This window comes from Alligator mississippiensis, chromosome 8, assembly GCF_030867095.1.
Source record: "Alligator mississippiensis isolate rAllMis1 chromosome 8, rAllMis1, whole genome shotgun sequence".
Lineage (NCBI taxonomy): Eukaryota > Metazoa > Chordata > Crocodylia > Alligatoridae > Alligator > Alligator mississippiensis.
Window position 1 is genome coordinate 22,510,692 of NC_081831.1, and position 17,559 is coordinate 22,528,250.

General features: G+C 64.0%; 3 protein-coding genes across 5 annotated transcripts; 1 reads left to right on the forward strand and 2 right to left on the reverse strand.

Annotated features, from left to right (window-relative positions):
* Nucleotides 1-1,071: 1,071 nt before the first annotated feature.
* On the reverse strand, nucleotides 1,072-6,703 carry ZNF653 (zinc finger protein 653). Of its 3 annotated transcripts, none has more exons than XM_059732246.1 (9): nucleotides 6,314-6,703; nucleotides 5,204-5,247; nucleotides 4,722-4,937; nucleotides 3,587-4,120; nucleotides 3,106-3,313; nucleotides 2,684-2,795; nucleotides 2,308-2,422; nucleotides 1,824-1,923; nucleotides 1,072-1,460 (listed from the first exon to the last, which is right to left on the reverse strand). In XM_059732246.1, the coding sequence occupies exons 1-9, from the start codon at nucleotides 6,598-6,600 to the stop codon at nucleotides 1,283-1,285; spliced, it is 1,794 nt and encodes a 597-aa protein (XP_059588229.1). In that variant the 5' UTR covers nucleotides 6,601-6,703; the 3' UTR covers nucleotides 1,072-1,282. The 3 variants fall into 3 exon arrangements, with proteins under 3 accessions (XP_059588229.1, XP_059588230.1, XP_059588231.1); XM_059732247.1 differs by having other exon boundaries at nucleotides 3,106-3,259; nucleotides 6,314-6,670; XM_059732248.1 differs by lacking the exon at nucleotides 6,314-6,703 and adding an exon at nucleotides 5,806-6,210.
* A 303-nt stretch (nucleotides 6,704-7,006) lies between these two features.
* On the reverse strand, nucleotides 7,007-11,889 carry ECSIT (ECSIT signaling integrator). Its single transcript, XM_019488183.2, has 8 exons — nucleotides 11,799-11,889; nucleotides 11,298-11,441; nucleotides 10,608-11,013; nucleotides 9,565-9,788; nucleotides 9,089-9,146; nucleotides 8,502-8,650; nucleotides 8,111-8,213; nucleotides 7,007-7,589 (listed from the first exon to the last, which is right to left on the reverse strand). The coding sequence occupies exons 2-8, from the start codon at nucleotides 11,394-11,396 to the stop codon at nucleotides 7,357-7,359; spliced, it is 1,272 nt and encodes a 423-aa protein (XP_019343728.2). The 5' UTR covers nucleotides 11,397-11,441; nucleotides 11,799-11,889; the 3' UTR covers nucleotides 7,007-7,356.
* An 892-nt stretch (nucleotides 11,890-12,781) lies between these two features.
* Nucleotides 12,782-17,046, forward strand: LOC102573635 (TLC domain-containing protein 4). The gene is made up of 6 exons (XM_014600729.3): nucleotides 12,782-14,272; nucleotides 14,410-14,499; nucleotides 14,976-15,034; nucleotides 15,184-15,278; nucleotides 15,468-15,541; nucleotides 15,772-17,046. The coding sequence occupies exons 1-6, from the start codon at nucleotides 14,118-14,120 to the stop codon at nucleotides 16,055-16,057; spliced, it is 759 nt and encodes a 252-aa protein (XP_014456215.1). The 5' UTR covers nucleotides 12,782-14,117; the 3' UTR covers nucleotides 16,058-17,046.
* Nucleotides 17,047-17,559: the final 513 nt, after the last annotated feature.

Below are 17,559 nucleotides of genomic sequence, written 5' to 3' on the forward strand. Positions count from 1 at the left end.
CGGGCTCCCAGGACTCCCCACCGCCATATCTTGAGGGCAGGGCCAGGGGGACCACAGGCCACCGATTAGCCTGAGGCGGGGGAGGGGAGGCAGAGGCAGAGGCAAGAGAGAGCGTCCAAGAGCCTTATGGAGAGAACGCGCCTGTGGACCTTCCAGACCCCCTCAGCAAAGAACACAGGCATCCACCCCCCGCCTGGGGGTCTATTCCCCCCTCCCACCACTCGCAAAGGTCAATTGCCCCCACCTGTGCCCGTCTTGGTTTTCCCACTGGTGAAGCCACTCCCTGCACTGACTAGGGGGAAGCAGGAGCTGTGAGACTGCCCTTAGACCCGTGATGGCCTCCTGTCCCACACCAGTATCTTGGGCCCAGCCCAGTCACCCTTAACCTGCCTGGAGGTCATTCACAGAGGGGGTTTCAGTAAGCCCTTACAGGAGGAGGCTTAGCTGGGGGGAGGGCTCCTACACCCCATCCACCCCCTGCTACTGGGCTGCGATCAGAGACACGTGGAGAGAGGGGAGAGGGAAGAGGGGCAGCAGGAAGGGCTGCTCCTCAGAAGCCATGGGGGGGGGGGGGGTCAGCAGCCCCAGGCTGCAGCTGGAACAGTTGAGACCTCCAGTGCAAGGCCTCATTGCCCCAAGGGAGAAACTGAGACAGGGAGCAGGGGGAGGGGCAACAGCCAGTCCCCAGCCCTTCAGGATAACCCCCTCGTCCAGCCCCCCCCCCCCCCCCCCCCAGCAGTAGACCTGGCCCCTCCTGCTGCTGCACCTGGTGCCCTCATTTCCACATCAAGGGTCCTATGCTGCCTTGGTGAGAGGGAAATGAACTGGTGCCACAGCAGGTGCCAGCACTGGGGCAGGTGGTGTCAGCAAAGCAGCAGCCCTTACCCAGCCTTCCTGTGCCCACAGCCTCGGGCAGTGGGGTAGGTGGCAGGTTCAGTACCCCAAGGCTGACCTGGATACCACCAGTGACCAGGGGGAGGGTGACCCACAGCCTGGCACCCCTCTGCAGGCCTGGCCGCTGCCCTGGTGCCCCCCTTGCCCCCCGGCAGGAAGATGCTGGCAGGCGGCAGGTAAAAGTAGTGTTGCTTTAATGGGCCAGGCCTGGCTGGTGCCAGGCTGTGCCCAGGCCGGAGGCCGCAGTCCTATGTGAGGGGAAGGCTGTAGCTGTCCCCAGCCCTGTCCCCTCAGCTGCTGGGGACTTGGGGTCATCACATGTGGCCACAGTCCAGGTGGGGGGGTTGAGGGGGGCAATAAATAAGCTGTGGGAGGGGGCTGGGTGGGGTCAGGGCGGCTTGGGCTCAGGGTGGCTCTTGAGCTTGTGGAACTTGACGCTGTCGAGGCGCTCAAAGCGTTTGCCGCAGAGCTCGCAGGGGAAAGGGTAGTGCAGCTCGCCCCGGTGCTTCTTCATGTGCCAGTTGAGGGAGGCACGCTGCCGGCACTGGTACCCGCAGATCTCGCACCTAGAAGGGTATAGGGGGGAGACGGGGTCAGGCTCGGGTACAGACCCCTACCCTACTCCTCCACAGTTCTCAGCATGCAGTGACCACAGACAACACCCCACTGAAACCCCACACCCTGGCCCCAGCATGCTCTATACAGGCTCTAGCGTGCTCATCTTGAGGGCACCTATAATCCAGATGCCTCAATGTGAGCTCTACAAATGCCTCAATACCAGCTCTATATGGGCCCAGTGGATGCCTCGATACCAGCTCAGCAGGTGCTTCCACATGAGCTCCGTAGGTGCGTGGGAGAAAGTAGCCGCATGGCCAATACCTGGCGAGGGCCCTGCTGTGCCTCCAGCTCCCAGCCCAGCCCCAACTCACTGCAGCGGCGTCTCCCCGGTGTGCGTGCGCCGATGCACCTCCAGGTGGTTCTTGCGCTTGAAGGACTTCCCACAGGTTTCGCAGGTGAATTCACGGACACCTGTGGGGGGTGGGAGGTGCAGTTCATGGAAGGCCTGAGAGCAGGTCCCCAGCAGAGCAGCCTGGCCCAGCACCCAGACCTGCCTGAAGGGGGCAACTGGCAGGGTCTCTGCTGCCCTCTAGTGGCTGACCAATGCAAGACCTAGAGCCCAGGCTTGTAAGAGGCAGCCAAGGGGGCACCTATGCCCGGGTCCCTGCACCTGTGACACTCATGGGGGGGGGCGCAATCCCAAAGGGTTGGGGGGCTGGGGAGCAAAGCATGGCCTGGGGAGTGGAGGAGACTCCCTGCAACACCCAGGCAGTTGGGCAGTCTGACAAAGTCAAGGTAGGGAGCTAGGGATCCCACAGTGCCTTGGGGACAGGGCAAGGTGGGGAGCAGCCACACCTGAATGGATGATCATGTGCCGCCGCAGATGGTTGGACAGATAGAACTTCTTCCCGCAGCCGGGGTGGGGACACACCTTGGTCTTGCCTTTCCGGTGCACCAGGTTGACGTGGTTCTGGGGTGAGGGGGGCGGGAGAGGCTGGCATTGAGCCCTGCTGCCCCAGCCTGCCCCCCCAAATCCATCCCCTTCATGGCAAGAGATTTAACTCCCCCCTGCCCCCCAGCTCAAACTCCGCCTACATAAGGTGCCACTGACAATTTCCAAGCCCCTGTGAACCAGGAAGTGAAGCTAACCAGAGCAAGGGCTGTGCCCCCTTCCTATGGTGGTAGGGAGGGCACAGAGTCAGTCAGGTATCCCCAGAGGCAGGGGCCCTACCTGGAAGCTGCTGAGGGCCACATAGACCTGGCTGCAGCCCTCGTAGGGGCAGTGAAACATCTCCAGCAGGCCATCAGCATCCGTCACCCGCCCCCGCTTGCTGCGGCGCCGCCTGCATACAAGACAGCCAGGGCCCATGACACACAGCACACAAGTGTTTACATGCACATGCTGGCCCATGAACCCAGCCTGTGTCTGACAGGGTTGGTGTGGGAGGGGAAGGGGCAAGTGAAGTCACTGGGAAGTGAGTGGGGGGTCCTGATGAGGCAGGAGCTACAGATCCCCGAAGACTGTACCCATAGGAGGGAGGTGTGAGCACCTTCCTGGCCCAGCAAGGGAAACTGAGACAAGAGCAGGGGCTAGGGCCAGGGCCCTTCATGCTTGCTGGGCCAGGCTGCCATGGCACCCCACCCCACACTCACTTCTCAGGCTCCTTGGGGATCTCATAAATGATGGCCGACATGTCGCTGGCTTCAGGTTCTGTGCCCTCAGGGGACGGCTCCAGCTCAGGGGGCAGCGCTATGGCTGTGGGGGGCAGTGGCTCTTCCTTCTTCAGCCCAAACAGCTCATCCTTCTCTGCAGGGGAGCAAGGTGCTCGCTGCTGCCTGGCCAAACAACTCCCAGCCCCCCCTGCAAAGGGAGATCTGGATGCCCCCAAAATGCAGCTGTTTCCAGGACTAGGGGCAGCTCCAGCTGGCTGCCCTGTCAGCTGCACCCCTCACCCCACAGCACTGGCACCGGCAGGGGACACCCCTACTGTGGCCCGCCTGCAGCACAGCACCCATGTATTCCCTCTGCCTCCTAAGGTGCCCAGATCTCCCCTCCGCTCTATCGTGCCCCCTCCTGCAGCTCAGTGCCTGGGCCCACCCCCCTCCCAGACCTCCCCCCGCCCAGCCCTGGTACCTTTCTTGGTGTGGATGTTGCTGGGATCAGGGCTGGGGCTGGGGGCAGGAGGGCTGGGAGCAGGGGGTGCCGGTTCCGGCTCCGTCTGGGTGTAGGCGGCGACACCCTCAATGAGGGCACAGGGTCCGTCGTTGAGCTGCAGCCCATCGTAGCCAGGGCCAGCAATGATGATGACCTGGGAGCCGGGCACCACGCCCTGCATAGGGCAGCCAGCCACCACCTCGCCCAATGCGTCTCGTGCCACCCCCTCGAAGAGGGCACCAGGTGCCGTGCCCACCTGCATGGGCATGGGCACACAAACCACTGCTTCCAGTGCCTCGGTGGCACCCAGCCGCCGCCCACCACCCACCTCGCCCGCCTCAAATGGGATGTGGATGCCGTCTGGTGTGATGAGCCCGCTGCTGGCACCTGTGCCCCCCTCTGTGGCTGCTGGGCCCTGCCCTGGGGCCTGGCGCGGCTCTGTGGGATCTTCTGAACTGGAGCTGGAGCTGTCATCTGAGGAGGCTGAGCTGCTGGGTCCCACGCCATTACCAACTGTGGGGGAGCAGGGGTGGGAGCAGCACTGAGTGTGATGTCTGCACCCAGGAACCCTCACTTTTCCCCCCATGAGCTCCCAGGGTCCCCCACCAGTGCAGAGGGACAGGCTGCCCCATCAGCACCCCTCACCTCATCCCGGTTGCCCCAGTGCTCCACCAGGCTCCAGACCCCTATCAGTGCTGGGGGCAGGAACAGCCCTGGGGCAAGGGGTTTAGCTCCCACCTCATCCTAGTGGCCCTAGTGCCCAGTCAGGCCCCTCTGGGAGCCAGAGGGGAAGGGGGAGAGCCCTGGCATGGCAGATTCATCCTAGCACTGACCCACTTCCACCAAGGGAACCTATGAAAGAGCTGCCCAGGGGCCCCCATCTTGTCCCAGTTACCCCAGTGCCCACTGAGGCTCCTCTGTGCTTGGGGGGGGGCACACAACAACAGCCCTAGCACCAGAGGCTTAGCCTAGCACCAACCTGCTTCCACCAATGGAGCCCATGCAGGAGCTGGGGCCGCAAAAAGATGTGGTTGCCTCAAGTGGAATATAGCAGCCCTGACAGTGCCCTGCAGACCTGCCCCCCACCCCGCCATCATCCCAAGTCTTCCCTGACCGTCATCACTGTCATTCTCCGAGTCGCTGAGGGGCTTGAGGGGCGAGTGCAGGTCCTGGAAGTAGCGGTGCCCAGCCTCACATTGCCACACGGCCGTGGTGTAGAGCCCAAAGGTGGGGTCCAGCTCCGCCAGGTGCGGCTCATACGGGCACCGGTTCTTGTGGTCCTCGTACCAGATCACCATGTTCTTCAGGCAGTTCACATTGCGCCGTCTCCCTGGGAGCGGGAGACATTAGGGAGGGGATATGGGTAGAGGAGCCCTAGCACAATCCAACCCCCAGCCTGCACCTAGAGCAGAGGGCAGGGCCAGGGCTGCCCAGGGCTTTGCTCCCAGACTGGAGTCTACCAGCCCAGGCGTGGGCAAGGGGAGCGGGGAACTGCCCCAAGGCAGCTCTGGCTGTGGGGACTAGGTGACCTGGGGTGGTGGGAGGTTTCCATGCTCCAGCCCAGCCCCCCACCCCAGCACTGTGAACACCACTTACTTTTCTTCCGCTTTGGCTTCTTAGGGATCTGCTCCCAAGGCTTCCTGCGACAGGGTGGGCATGAAGAAAGAGGGAGTCATCTCAGGGCAAGTCCAGTCCCTGTCTTTGTGACATCAGTTGCTCAGTGCATTTAATAAGGGGAGGAAGGGCAGGGCCGAGGCCCCAGACAGTGGGGGAGATGCAGCACTGGGCCCAGCAAAACTCAGCCCCAGCAAGCAGCAGGGTCATGAGCCTTGAGAGAAGGTCACTTCCTCACCCTATTACAACCATTATGCAAGAGCCCTTGACAGAGGTGCAAATGATGGGAGAGTATTGGGGGATTGCAAACGTCGGAGGGGATGTGGGTACAGAGAAGCTGCAGGTGGGGGTCCAAGACAGAGCACAGGTCCAGGAGTGCTGAGAGGGGGTGCAGAAGGCAGGGGGGCATGTCCCCTGCAGCACCTACATGCTACCCATTCGCCAGCCCCAGCAGAGAGGAGGGTACAAGGGTGTACGTGGTTCCCAGCCACTGGGGGGGCAGGGGCAAGGGGGTGCAAGGGGCCGGAGGTGCAGGTAATGGGGATGCAGGGAGCCCATCTCACCCAGGTCAGCTCATGTGCTACCTGTGCTCCAGCCCCAGCAGGTAGAAGGGCTGTGGATGCCGACGATGTAAGTGCAGCGTCCAGGGAAGACGCAGGAGTCTCACCCACAGGCTCCCATGCGCTGCCCGTGCTCCAGCCCGGCAAGTGGGAAGGGGCTGCAGATGCAGGTGATGGGGTGCAGGTGCATGCAGGCCCTGCCCCAGCAGTGGGGAGGGGGAAGGGGCTATAAGGGCAGATGATAGGGGTGCAGGGGGAGGTTCCAGCGCAGGAGGGTGCAGGATGCAGTGCAGGGGAGGCTTCTCACCCACAGCAGCTGCCTAGCAGCCCCGGCAGAGGGTCAGTACGGGGGGGGGGCTTCCTTCAACACTCATGTGCCACCTATACTCTAGCCCCAGTAGGGAGGGGGGAGGCAGGTGCGATGCAGGACGGGGCTCACCCCGGCGGCCCCGCAGGTCGGAGGGGCCGGAGGCCGGGGGTCGGGGGCCGAGCAGAGCCCGGGGACGGGCCGGGAGCGGTGCGGGGCCCCTACCCGCGGCGCCCCGCGCGCTGGCCGCGCTCCAGCCCGAGCAGGTAGGCCGCCAGCTTGGCGTCGCTCCAGCCGCTGCGGCGGCGCAGGTCGACCCAGGGCCCGTGCGCCTCGCCCAGGTACACGCGCCGCACGTCGTACTTCTTGCGTGACTCGAGGCGCCGCCGCGCCCGGTCCGACTCGGTGAGGCGGGGCCGCCCCCGCGCCTTGCGCCCGCCCGCGCCACCGCCGCCCGCCTCCCCCTCCCCGTCGGCGGCTGCCGGGGCCGGGCCCCGCTCCGTGTCGCTCATCCCCCCCGCGCCCGTTGCTACCCAGCGCCCGCCCCGAGCAGTCCGTTGTTAGGAGCTCCCGGCGCAGCGGCACTGACGTAAAAGGTCCGCGCCACATTTCCGGCTGGAGGGGGTGGACAGGACGCGACGCCTGCACGAGAAAAGTCACTCCTGCTCGCGGGGCGCGTGCGCAGGAGACGTTAGCGGTCACCCCCCCCAGGAAAGTGGGTGAGCTGTGCGTATGCGTCGAGTTTCACGCTTGCAGCGTATGGGCCACGGGAGCAAGGGGCTCAACAGGTTCCTCCAAGTAGTAGAAGCATGTTGCCCTTACTTTGGTAAGGGCATTACTGAGACACAGGGCCCAGGGAGCGCCCCCCCATTGCAAAGCTCCACTTATGCCCCGGACAAAGGGCACACGCAGGCAAACTGAGGAGCACACTGCTTTATTGGGGGAGCCTTACGGGCAACACCAACAGCCCACACTGCCACAGGCCAGGGGGTGTCCCCTAATGCTCCAAGCAGCCCTGTCAGGCCCTTACTATCCCAGGCAGGCACAGGCCTCATCTACCACTCTGGCCATCAGAGCAAATGCTTAAACCCAAGGCAGCATGGAGATCGTTAAAAGCTGTTTCCACAGAAACACGGCATAGAGCAATGTAACCAACTGCCCCTCTCACCCCCCACTCCCTCCAGGGTGGCTGGAGCAAGCTGCCCCCAGCTTCTAACCACCCCCTACAGCAGCTCTGAGCCACTCAGTCCGTGAGGCTGATGAGGGGTTTAAGCTTCCCTGGTCCCCCATCGTGCCTGTGCCTCTTCTTCCTCCTCTTCCTCCCTGCTCTTGGCTGCACTGGGTGCCAGCTGGAGCTCCTGGGGCCCTGGTCTGAGGTGGAAGATGACTGAAGTCTGGCTCAGGATGGGGTTGGTTTCCTGCAGGCCCACAATCCACTTTGCCAAGGTGGCCTGGTCTCCTGCACCCACCATACACATGGCAAATAAGGGCCCCTCCTCCACTGTGGGGGGAAAAACAGCATCAGTTTGGAGTCATGCAAGGGGGGGGTATGGCGGAGAAGCAGTGTCTGGAAGCTACAAGTTCTGGTGTTCCAGGCTTGGGTCTTGTACAAAGGCATCAGCCCCAGCAGGGGGCATGGGGGGGAACTACAATCTGCTCTGTGCAAAGCCGCCAGCATCTCTGCCCCCCCCCCCACCCCAGGTCCATGCACCCTGGGATTAGCTAAGCCTGAAATGAGGCCAGTTCTAGGGGGTGTGCTGCAGCTACAATAGAACACCCAGGCAAGGAAGTGACTGCTGGGAGCCTTGTGGTTGTTTCTAATTTCAGACCATCAGTGGGGCTGAGGTGAATTTGATCTTAGGGCCCCAGGCCCCTTCTCTCCCAGGGAAGACCCAGAGTATAAAGACCCTTCCCTGCAGGCTGGCCTCACCACTGCTGGAAGCAGTGGGCGAGTGAAGGGCCAGGAAGCGCATAGGGGCCCCAAGAGCCACAGAGAAGGTTCCCACCCCTCTTCCCCCCCACCTTTCTCCACGTCAAAAGTCTCCTTGTCCCAGATGCCCCGGTCCAGGTCCAGGTCCAGCTGTAGTGGGTAGTAGAAGCTCTGCTCCAGATCTATCACCTCTTCCTGGGGAGAAGCAAAAGAAGGGGGCAGATGGGGCAGCTGCTACCCTGGGATCACCCACCCCTACCCCACAACCAGGAGCTCCCAGCCCACATAGCTCACAGTAGGCCCCCACTGGTTTACGCCCTGCTAGGAAACAAGCTGAGACCTGACAAGCTTGCTGAAGGCTGGCGATGTGGAGCCACCACCCTTGAAAGGGGAAAGGCTCCTACTGCATCTGTACCTTCCAGCCCTGGAAGTAACCCCTGCCCAGCTGGTGTCTCCCCCTTCCACTCCCCTGCAAAGCCATACCTGCTGTTCCTTGGGCAGGAGCTCAGCATGCAGGATGTAGTAGTAGACGCACGTTGTCTTGAGCCACAGTCGGAAGGGGCCCTCCACTAAGACAGGCTGGGCAGGGTTGTGGCGGGCCAGGAGCTCCTGCTGGTCAGGACTCTGGATGCCTGGGAGGTGGAAACACAGGATGGGATTAGCAGCCCCACTCCTTGGTGCGACTGAGATTTGCTGTCAGTGGTTCCCAAATGCTGACAGATTGTACACCACCAATTTAAAGCAACACAGCCATAAGTACCACCAGCAAATTTTTCAGTTCAACCAGAAGTACCACCAGCAAATTTTTGTTATATGAAGTAATTATAATAAATCTGTTAACCTATACCATAGACAGGTGGTCTCTGTACCGCTGGTGGTACATGTACTACAGATTAGGAACCACTGTGCTACATCATGTGCGGCCGGAGGGGGGGGGGGGGAGGCCATGGTCCATTACAGCCTCTCACCAGCCCATGGCTGTAGGTAGGCCCTCCTGTCAGCACCTATCCCCTGGTCCAACGTAACTGCCCCCCCCACCCAACAATGTGCCCAATTGCGGGAATCCCTACCTACAATGTAGGGCTGTGCATGATCTATCCCTGGATCCTCCTGCTCTGGCAAGGGCATCTGCAGGGACATGAGTGCTATGAGACCCACAAAGCAGTGCCAGGCACTCAGGGGTCACTCCCAGCCTAGCCCCTGCATCCCATCCCAAATAGCCCAGCTCTGGGGCACTTGGAGGTCCCCGCCCAGACCATCCCTGGTGCCTGTCCCAGCACCAAATCTCCCTGCAAAAAGGGAAGGTCTGCCTTGTCTCCAGCCTCAACCTTCCCTGCTATAGTGCAAACCCATTGCTCCTTCTCTCGTCTCCTGTGGGCAGAGTCCATTCCCACCCACCGTAGACCACCCCCCCCCCCCCCCCCCGCCACCCCAGCAGGGCTGAGAAGCCTGGTACCCCCCCTCCTCCCCCACCAGAGACCACAGGGTTCGTGGCCTGGAGTCAGGAGGGCTCTGGGAAAGGCAGGGAAGCCAGGGATGGGCTCACCTGGTAGATGGTGACACGGGCGCTGGCATCAGCAGCGATCCTGGTTAGGCTATGCCGTGCCAGGTCAACAGGGTCACGGGGCAGGGGATCGGGCAGCGGGTAGGGGTTAATGTGCTTGAACTTTGGGAACCAGTACATGATGCGCTGGTACTTGTATGCAGGGTGACTCTGCTCCCCGAAGATCTTCAGCAGCAGGAATCTAGTCTTCTGGTCAGGCATGATGCCTGTGGGCAGGAAAGGGCGGGCACTGAGGCAGGGCTCCCTGGTGCTGGGGTGCTGCTACAGTGGGGGAAGCTGAGGCATGGACTAGCCAAGCGATGCGCCTCACTCACACCCTGAACCAGTGGTGGGATGAAACCCAGGCGTCGAGACTCCCAGTTTCTCTTGCTCTGGCCCACCAAACCCCACTCCACTCCCAGATTGGAGACAGAATCCAGGTGTCTGGGCTGAGCACCCCCTGCTCTAGCTCCTCCTTCTCCAACACTGATGGTCTTGGTCTGCAGGCTGAATCCATGGAGGGTGCGGACAGCCTTGCTGGCACTGTTGGGGAAGAACTCAGGTGTCTGGGCTCCCAGCCAGCCCTTTCCCTAGCTCCCCACCCTCTCCCAAAGGAAGACTAGAACCCAGGCGTCCAGGCTCCCAGCACCCACGTTTTAACCCACCAGATCCCGCTCCCCTCCTATAACTGGGATGGAACCCAAGTGCGCTGCCCCACCCCTTCTGCTCTACCTAACCAGCTCCCTGCTGTCTCCTAGACTGGGCCCAGGTATCTGGACTGCCAGCCCTCACTGCTCTAACCCACTGGGACAGAATCCAGGTATCCTAGCCCTAGCACCTGCCTTCTCTAACCTACCAGACCTTGCTCCCCGCCTACAACTGGGATGGAACCCAGGTGTCTGGGTTCTCAGCCCACCTTGCTTTAACACGCCCAGCCTCCCAGTTCCTTCCTACAACTGGCATATAACCTGTGTCCTGGCCTCAGCCCCACCTCCTCTAAACCACGCATCCCCATGCCCTCCAAGACCCCCAGTAGCTGGCCGTACCATAGGTCTCCATCTGCTCGAGCACCTGGATGCCGCACAGCTGCTGGCGCGGGTAGTGGTGGAACATGCGCTGGATGTAGTTCTGGGGCACAAAGACACCTTGGGGGAAAACATCTAGCAGGCAGTTGTAGGCGTCAAGGTCACGCTCCACACCAAAAATCACCATGTGCCGCAGTGCTGTGTATATGAACTCCACATGCTCGCGGCGTCGCACGTCCCGGTTCTGGAAGGCCTCCACCACCTGGCACCAGGTTGCCTTGCTGCGGCCCTGCTGGGCCGCCTGCCGGAACATGTTCTCAAAGGGCACCAGCTCCCGCGGTATCTGCTCCCCATCTCCATCATCCCCAGGCCTCAGGGTCAGCTTCGAGCCACTGCTACAGCCACGCAGGGGCCCTGTCCAGAAAGCCTGCAGAGCACAGAGACAGCAGGGCACAAGGGCCGCCCGCACGAGCCCCTGCCCTTCACCCTCCGTCCTATCTCAAACCCTTCTACTCCCCACCACCCCTGGTATCTCAACATGCCCTCTCCTTGCCCTGGGGTGGATAACCCAGGACAGGGTAGCTCCCTTATGTCATGAGTCTGCTGAATCTCTATAGCCCCACATGCTACCCCAGCCTCCTCCACTGCCCCCCCTACCAAGCCCCTACCTCACCCCACCTCAAACCCAGCCCCCTGCACTGCCCCCAGTACCTGAACACAGCCAGGGCTCTGCAACCAGGTGTAATCCCGCCCCAGCGCTGCCCTCCACAGTGTGCCCCGGGCTGCGGCGAGCAGCCACATGCTGTTCATGGTGGGGTTTTAGGGACCCGCGACAGGTGCAGGAGCTGGGTCACACTTAGGACAGAGCCAAATAGTGCCTGGTTTAGCCATGGAGGGCCCTGGCTCGGCCATACCCCCCCAGGATACCCTGGCTTGGCACGCACATGTACACACAGTGCAGGCACGTGCATCCTGCGTCCACACTCCAACCCTCCTTCAAACCAACCAACATGCAGCCGAGAGTTCCCTGCTCTCCCAGCGCCCCCGGAGAGGCCCCACTCCCTGCCCCCAACATGCTCGCTGGCCTCAGGACACTCCAGGCAAGACCCATCCCAATAGCCCTCACCTCCGAACAGGACCCCTGCCTCGCTGAATCCCAACTCCGCACCCCAGCCCTGCAATTGCCCCCAAGACAACCAAACCGAACCTCACCCTAAGCCGCCATCTTGACCCCGCTGCCCTCCCCCAACGGCAACCAATTCCGGTGCACAGAGAGGGGGCGGAGCGAGCGCGAGAAGACGGAGCCAATCAGAGCGCACCGCCCCTCAGCGGGCCCCCGCCCCCGCACAGAAGCCCCGCCCCTCTTCGCCAGGGGGCGGGGTACCCGGACGTCTGGGTCCCTCCTCCCGCAAGCCTATCGGCCTAGTGCCTCAGTTTCCCGGTGACCCGGCCCGCTCCCGCCCCCACCCAGCCGGTCGGAGCCTGCCCAGGGCCACCGGGAACAGGCTGCCGCGCCCCGCCCGGCGCGGGGGTGAGCGCCCCCGCCCAGCGCACAACCACCGCCGGAGAGGGCGGGTGGGAAACAGAGGCATCCGTGGGGCTGCGCGTTTGGGCTGCATCTCAGCACCCAGGCGTCCGGGCCGGGCCCCTCGCCCCCCAGATCCAGGCGGGAACTCAGGCGTCTGTGTCCCGGTCCCAAAGGGCCCCCGCCCCGCATCCGGGCAAGGTGCCCTGGGGACAGCCGGCGCCGCCGTGACCACTAGACCCCACTCCCATCCCAGAGCTGCGAAAGAACCCAGGCGTCCGGCCCCTCCCCTCATCCAGGTGGTGCCGCACCCCGGGAACCTGCCTCGGCTCGCGGGGAAGGGGCGGAGCTATCCCAGGAGGTGGGCGTGTCCTGCGTGGGGATTGGGTGCAGCGCCCCCACTCCCCCTCCCAGCTGGGGTGGGGGGGTCTCTATGTGGTAGTGGCGGGGCTGTACGCGTGGCCGGGACTCGTGTGACGCAGGAGCGGGCAGGTGGGTACACCGTGCCGGGGGCGGAGCGGTGGTGGGGTGGGAAGCCTGAGCCCACATGGGAGGAGCCCCGCACTGCCGTTCCCCCACCCCACGCGTGACACCCCCGGCTCTGGGATGTTCCCCGGATTACCCGCTTGGTGCCCGCCCACCCCCCGGAGCCCCTCACCCCGCCCAGTAAGGCCCGCGCGTGACTCGGGTGGGAGCGACGTGGACTGGAACGGGACCTCGGGCCTCATTTGCATAACAATTAATATTAAACAGCCAACCCGCCCACGCCATTGGCCGTCCAGTCCCTCATTAGAATATTCCGCTGTTAAACAAAAAAGCCCCCGCGCACATTTTTCGCCAACCCCTTATTTAAATATGCAAGGAGCTCCCGCAACCGCTGTCTTTCATTTGCATACGATCACTATGCAAATAATGTGCCGGAACAAATCACGGCTCATCGGGATTCTGCGCCTTATTTGAATATCGGCTCGTGTCAATAGCTTTTTGGCTCCTCATTTGCATATGCAATCAGCGCCCCCCCTCATTTTCCCCTGTCACTGCCAAATCCAGGCCGCGGCCAATAAGCAGTTCCGCGGGTGCATATTAATTAGACCAACGAGGCGCTGCTCTCAGCGATTGGTCCGGCACCCGCTCCCAGTTCCCCACGCGGGAATGCAGGGCCGCGCTGTATTTGCCTGTCAGTGAGGTGTCATTTGCATAGATTTGCATACAGCAGCAGTGACAGTGGCCTGTTCCCCCCCCGTGGCCACACATACACGATCCACGCGGGACTGGGGTCATGCGGCGCAGGCGGGCGAGGCGGGACGCGGCGGTCCTGAGCCGGCACCAGCTCGTCCGCCGCCGTGTGTGGCAATAGCCCGCCTGGGGCAAGTCACGTCACCGGGTGGGACCCAGGCGTCCGGGCTCCCAACCCCCCCCCGCCCCGCCCCGCAGCCGTGGCCTTTGCTCCCGGGGGATTATCTCCGCTCAACCCCGCACACGTGGCCGGACAAGGGTCGCCGGGTCTCGGTGACAGCGATGCAGGGCTGGGAGGACCCTGGGTCCTCTGGGCGGCTGGGAGCACGTGGGGGTCTGGGAGCCCGGACTCCTGGGTTCTGCCCCGAGCTGGGAGAAAGGGGTAGAGGGCGGGGTGGGGCTGAGGCCGAGGGCTTCTGGGTCCTTTCCCCAAGCCGAGGAGGGGGCTGAGGTCCGGGGGAGGGAGGGGGCAGCACCGGGCTGGGCGCCAGTTGGGCCCTGGTCCCAGGAGGTCCCCGCCCCCCACCCGGGCAAGGCTGGCATCTCCGCGGCGCTGCCGCTGCCCTGGGGACACCGCGGCTCCGGCTGCCCGGGAGAGCGAGAGCCAGGGACCGTCGGGGGTGGGGGCGGCTACGGGTCCGGAGTGAGGGGCATCAACAGCTCTAAAGAGGGTGCTGCAGGTTGGGAGTGAGGGGTCCCGCGGGGCTGCGAGTCAGGAGTGAGGGGCCCCGCCGGTCGGCGCTGACGCGGGCCCCCACAGGCCCCCCGCCATGGAGGACTCCACTCGTTTCGGCTACTGCGTGGTGGCCGCCAGCTTCGTGGGCTTCCAGTTCTGCTTCTCGGCCGTGAGCCCCCGGCTGTCGCTGGCGCTCTGCCCCCCGTACTGCGCGCTGCCCCCCGCCCGCCGCATCGAGTGGGACTCCAGGTACCGCCCCTCCCCCGGCCAGGATCGGGCCCCCGGAGCCAGTAGAGAACCCAGGTGTCCGGGCTCCCTGGGCCCGAACGTCAAGGGATGTCGCGGGGGTGACCTGTCTGTCCGTGACATCCCCGCGCTGCCCCCAGGTGCGTGTCCACTCTCCACGCGCTGCTGGTCGGGAGCTTCTGCCTCTACATCCTCTGGTACGACGCGGCCGTGAACGCGGATCCTATATGGTGAGACCCCCCCCCCCGCCCCCCAGTGCCCCTCATTCCCGCCTCGCAGACCCCCCCAGCCCTGGTAATGCCCCTCACTCCCGGTCTGCAGCCCCCTGCCCCCCCCCAGCCTTGCCAGTGCCCCTCACTCCCGACCCGCAGCCCCTCGCTCTGTAACCGCAGCCAAGTCCCCGAGCCGGGCAGCTTTCCCAGGCCCTCTCTGCCAGCCGTGGCAAGAAGGTGGGGAGCGTGGGAGGAGGTGCCAGGCCTGGGCGGGGGGCGGGCGTCACATGGCACCGCGGGCATGAAGAGCCGTTTTGTGCTGGGAAAGAAAGAGCTCCTTGTTCCCGCGGCCGGAGTTGACCGGGGGGGAGGACGGAAGGGGGGGGGGGGCAGGGGCCTGGCATTGAGGGGGAAGCTGGGACTCCAGGGGGTGTACTGTCGGTCCCTGCGAGCTGCCGTCCATGAGCTCACCCCCCCCCATCCTGTGCCCGCAGGGGCGACCCCCGCCTAGTGAAGCTGAACGTGGCCATCATCAGCGGCTACTTGCTCTATGGTACGTGCCCCCCCCCCCACCCCTTGGAGCTGAGGGGTCCCCCCCTCTGAAGCAGGTCTGAGCCCCCCCTCCGGACCCCAGAGCAGCCGGGGGTGTTTGCAAGGGCTAGACCCAGGGGGGTGACCCCTCCTTCTCACTCCCGCCCCTAGACCTGCTGCTTCTCGGCCGCTACTGGAAGACGATGGGAGACGCGCTCTTCGTGTGTCACCACGTGGCGGCGCTGTACGCCTACGGCTACGTGCTGGTCAGTGTGGGGGGGAAGGGCTGCGGGTCAGGAGTGAGTGTCACCGGCTGGGGCAGAGGGAAGGGAGCAGCGGGCTGCTGGTCGGGAGTGAGAGGCACGTTTCAGCCCGTGGGGGGCTGTGGGTTGGGAGCGAGAGGTACCGGGTCCTGGAGGGGCTGGGCAGGGGCTGACGGTGTCCTTCACCTCCAGAACCGCGGGGTGTTACCGTATTTCGCCAATTTCCGCCTCCTCTCCGAGCTTTCGACCCCCTTCGTAAACCTGCGGTGAGTTTGGGGGCATCTGGCCTGGCCCGTCCTACAGCCCCCTCCCCAGCTCTGCTGCCCCTGGGCGGACCTCGCTCCAGTCTGGGGGAGTCACTTCTCTCCCCCAGCACCAGGCGCAGGCTCTCAGCAAATTCAGACAGCGAAACCCCGCCCCCTTTCTCCTCAGCCAATCCCCTGGCGCGGAGGAGGGGGCGGGTCTTCTTAAAGTGACAGAGCCCCCGTTGTGGCAGGTGGTTCCTGGAGGCGGCAGGGTGGCCGCGGGGTTCGGGGCCGGTGCGGGCCAACGGGGTGGCCATGGCCGTGGCCTTCTTCTCTGTGCGCATCGCAGTCATCCCCACCTACTACGCCCGCGTGCTGGCCTGGCACGGCACGCCCGAGTACGCCCGCCTGGGCCCGGCCGTGCAGGCCGCCTGGATCGGTCCCAGCCTGGCCCTGGAGGTCCTCAACCTGGTCTGGATGTACCGCATCCTGCGGGGCGTCTACCGCGCCTGCCACGCGCCCCGCAAGCAGCTCTGACCGGGGACCCTCGCGCCACCCTTCCCCCCCCCACCCCCCGCAATGACCCGGACCAGCATCCGCGGAGCCTGGGGGCGTCTAAACTGGAATTGCCCCTGGGAGCACCTGAGTTGAGTTGGAATTACCCCTAGTGGGGGGCATCTGGCTAAAACTGTCCCCCCCCCCGGGAAATCTGGATTGGAATTACCCCCCTGAGGGCATCTGGGCTGGAATTACCCCTCTAGGAGCATGAACTGCTCCCCCCAGGAAACTCTGAATTGGAATTACTCCTCAGGGGTATCGGGGCTGGAAGTGCTCCCCCCCTGGGCCTTCTAGGCTGGATTTACCCTCCCAGGCATCTGGGCTGGGATTACCTCCCCAGGGGGCAACTAAATTGGAATTGACCCCCAGGGGCATCTCGGCCCGTGTGGCCCTCCCTCGATCCCTTCCAGCTGCGGGAGCCGTGCAGAAAAAGTAGCTCGGGGGAGCCTACCACCGCCCCCGTCGTGCCACTGCACCAGCCTCGTGCCCCTCTGCCAGGCTGCGTGCCTCAATTTCCCCGCCTACAGGGTAGCAGCCCTGGCTTTCATCAGTGCCTTCCCTGGGACCTCCTCTGCTCCGGGGCCGGGAGTATCGATCCTGGCGGGAGGGGCCCCGATCCTGGCTGGGTCCTTGAATTGGTCAGGTCTCTCCCTGCCTCAGTTTCCCCCCCCCCCGGGGGATGTGCACCCCACGCCCCAGGCCTCGATCCTGCGTGGACCATGTCTCACTCCCCCCCCTCCCCCCACGATGGTGCAGGGGGCGGGGCGGGGCCGACCCCGGGGGTCCCCGGCATATGCGGGCGATGACGTCACCACTGATCGCCAAGGGGGCTATACATGGCCATGGTGCACGGCGTAGGGAGCCCCCCTACGTCACCGTCGCGTCATCAGGGAGGAAGGGAGAGGCTGGGCTGTGATCTCACTTTAGGGGTGTTCCCCCCTCATGAATAAATCACCAGATGCTAATAAGCCGTGCACGCCCCCTGGCGGCAGGGGACGGAACTGGGGGCGTGGCTTGTTGTGTGATGGGCGTGGTTTGGTTGAGGAGGGGCGTGTCCTGAGCACGCCGCGAGTGGGCCATACGGCGCTGTATGGACCTGGCACCGCAAAGCCCCCCGGGTTGGCCCGGCCCGGCCCGCGGGCTCCATTCCCGTTTCCCTCCACCCCCAGATTTATGGCGTGCCAGGGCCAGGAGGGAGCCGGACTTATAAGGCAACAGAGCCCAAGGCTGGGGGCGGAGCTTGGCTAGGACGCCTGGGCTCTCCAGAGACGGGGATCTAGTGGTTACAGTTCTGGGGAGGGGGCCTGGGGCCTCTCCACAGCTCCAAATAGGAGGTGGGGGCTGGAAGCCTGAACACCTGGGTTCCAACTAGCTCTGGGAGTGGGGGTGGAATGCATGGGACTAGAGCAGGGGGTCTTGGGAGCCGGGATGCCTGGCTTCTATCATCAGCTGTTGGGGGGTAGTGGGGAGGCCTGCGATCA

Excerpts from the sequence above, each read along its gene's own strand:
- ZNF653 (XM_059732246.1), bottom strand. The coding sequence starts at position 6,600 with ATGAGCGACACGGAGCGGGGCCCGGCCCCGGCAGCCGCCGACGGGGAG. Across the intron at positions 4,938-5,203 it reads GAAGCCAAAGCGGAAGAAAA|GGAGACGGCGCAATGTGAAC; the intron begins GTAAGTGGTGTT and ends TCCCGCTCCCAG. Across the intron at positions 1,924-2,307 it reads GCACATGATCATCCATTCAG|GTGTCCGTGAATTCACCTGC; the intron begins GTGTGGCTGCTC and ends CACCCCCCACAG.
- LOC102573635 (XM_014600729.3), top strand. The coding sequence starts at position 14,118 with ATGGAGGACTCCACTCGTTTCGGCTACTGCGTGGTGGCCGCCAGCTTC. Across the intron at positions 14,273-14,409 it reads CGCATCGAGTGGGACTCCAG|GTGCGTGTCCACTCTCCACG; the intron begins GTACCGCCCCTC and ends CGCTGCCCCCAG. Across the intron at positions 15,542-15,771 it reads ACCCCCTTCGTAAACCTGCG|GTGGTTCCTGGAGGCGGCAG; the intron begins GTGAGTTTGGGG and ends CCGTTGTGGCAG.
- ECSIT (XM_019488183.2), bottom strand. The coding sequence starts at position 11,396 with ATGAACAGCATGTGGCTGCTCGCCGCAGCCCGGGGCACACTGTGGAGG. Across the intron at positions 9,147-9,564 it reads CCCGTGTCACCATCTACCAG|ATGCCCTTGCCAGAGCAGGA; the intron begins GTGAGCCCATCC and ends ATGTCCCTGCAG. Across the intron at positions 8,651-9,088 it reads TGCACAGCCCTACATTGTAG|GCATCCAGAGTCCTGACCAG; the intron begins GTAGGGATTCCC and ends TCCACCTCCCAG.